The 1,585-nt window shown below is 50.0% G+C and overlaps 1 protein-coding gene across 1 annotated transcript; it reads left to right on the forward strand.

The window, feature by feature from the left end:
* Nucleotides 1–1,126: 1,126 nt before the first annotated feature.
* Nucleotides 1,127–1,585, forward strand: LOC131679903 (uncharacterized). The gene has a single exon (XM_058960653.1). It carries the CDS (start codon nucleotides 1,127–1,129, stop codon nucleotides 1,583–1,585), a length of 459 nt encoding a protein of 152 aa, XP_058816636.1.

Consider the following 1,585-nt stretch of genomic DNA (forward strand, 5'->3'; position numbering starts at 1 on the left):
GAGTCTTCGCCGAAGCGTCGAGGCGTGAGCGCAATCACATTGACTTCAGTGCAGATGAAGTGATAATGGCATTAGCAAGAGCGTGCGATGCAACCATGCCAAGAGAAGGTAAGCCAAGGTACAGTCGCCGCTCAGCTTTCTGGTAGGATTCGGCGATTGCCGACTGACGTGCATGCTGCCACTGAGCCCGGAGGAAGATGTCGAGGGACCGAAACGTCGTTGAAACGGATGCCATAAGGCGGCAAAAGCCGCACATAACAAGGAAATCAAACTCAGTAAGAAAGTCGGCCTAGTTGAGTTTTACTGCAACGCCAATTCAAATCCGTGGGGTGACGCCTATAGAGTTTCCATGGCGAAGATAAGAGAACCGGCAGTACCAACGGATAGGTGCCCGGAGAGGATGAAAGTCGTAGAAGCGCTATTTCCACAGTATGAACCGACGGTCTGGTCGCCCACGCCATACGGAACGCAGTATGACTAAGAAGAAGCTCGGGAAAAAAAACGAGGAGCTGATGGTGGTGACAAAAGTCTTGAGAACCGAAAAGGCCCCGGGACCAGACGGTATCCCCAAAGTGCATCGACGATGGTGACTTCCCCGACATCTGGAAGCGACAAAAGCTAATGCTATTGCCGAAGTAAGCAAGCCTCCTGGAGATCCTTCAGCATACAGGCTGATACTCCTGTTGGATACAGTCGGAAAGGTGCTTGAAAGAGTAATCCTTAACGGGCTTACAACATATACAGAGGGAGAGAATGGACTCTCCAATATGCAGTTCGGTTTCCGGAAAGGTAGATCCACCGTGGATGCCATACGAACGGTCGTGGAAACTATGGAGGCTGCACAGAAGCAAAAGAGAAAAGGAAACGTCTTCAACAGCGTTAGTTAAGCCGCAATCGCCGATTCGTTACACAGTCCCCGACTACCTCTGTACGATTCGGCGGACCTACTTCCAGAACCGGCAACTGATCTACGAAACTGACGCCGGACAATGAAGTATAATCGTAATAACGGACGTTCCACAGGGTTCCATACTCGACCCAACTCTTTGGAATACTATAGTGCTGTATAGTGCTGAAACTGAGCCTCCCCAGGGGCCTGAACATTGTCGGTTTTGCGGACGATGTGATGTTCCTAGTGATCGGCGAATCACTACAGGAAATAGAAGTACTCGCAACGGAGGCGATAGATGTTGTGGAAGACTGGATGCGCGAGAAGAAGTTGACGTTACCTCACAACAAAACCGAGATAGTTTTGATAAGCAACCGAAAGGCAAGAATTCCGGCCGGAGAGTGTTTCATCAACTCAAAGTGGGAAGTTAGACAACTGGGAGTGATGATAGACGACTGGCTAAGCTTCAGTAGCCACATCGACTACGCATGTGGGAGGGCCGTAAAAGTTATCTCAGCACTACTTTGTATCCTGCCCAACAATGCGGCGATCAGCAACAGTAAAAAGCGACTACTGGTGAGTGTCTTCACATCGGTGCTCAGATACGCAGGACTTGCTTGGGTGATGGCAATGCGGACGAAGAGAAACACATTTCAGCTGAACAGTCTTAAGTTCGATGTCCATGCGGGTGTCTAG

This window comes from Topomyia yanbarensis, chromosome 2, assembly GCF_030247195.1.
Source record: "Topomyia yanbarensis strain Yona2022 chromosome 2, ASM3024719v1, whole genome shotgun sequence".
In the NCBI taxonomy this organism is placed as follows: domain Eukaryota; kingdom Metazoa; phylum Arthropoda; class Insecta; order Diptera; family Culicidae; genus Topomyia; species Topomyia yanbarensis.

What these genes read in the sequence shown, in the direction of transcription:
- LOC131679903 (XM_058960653.1), top strand. Translation starts at nt 1,127, where the DNA reads ATGTTCCTAGTGATCGGCGAATCACTACAGGAAATAGAAGTACTCGCA.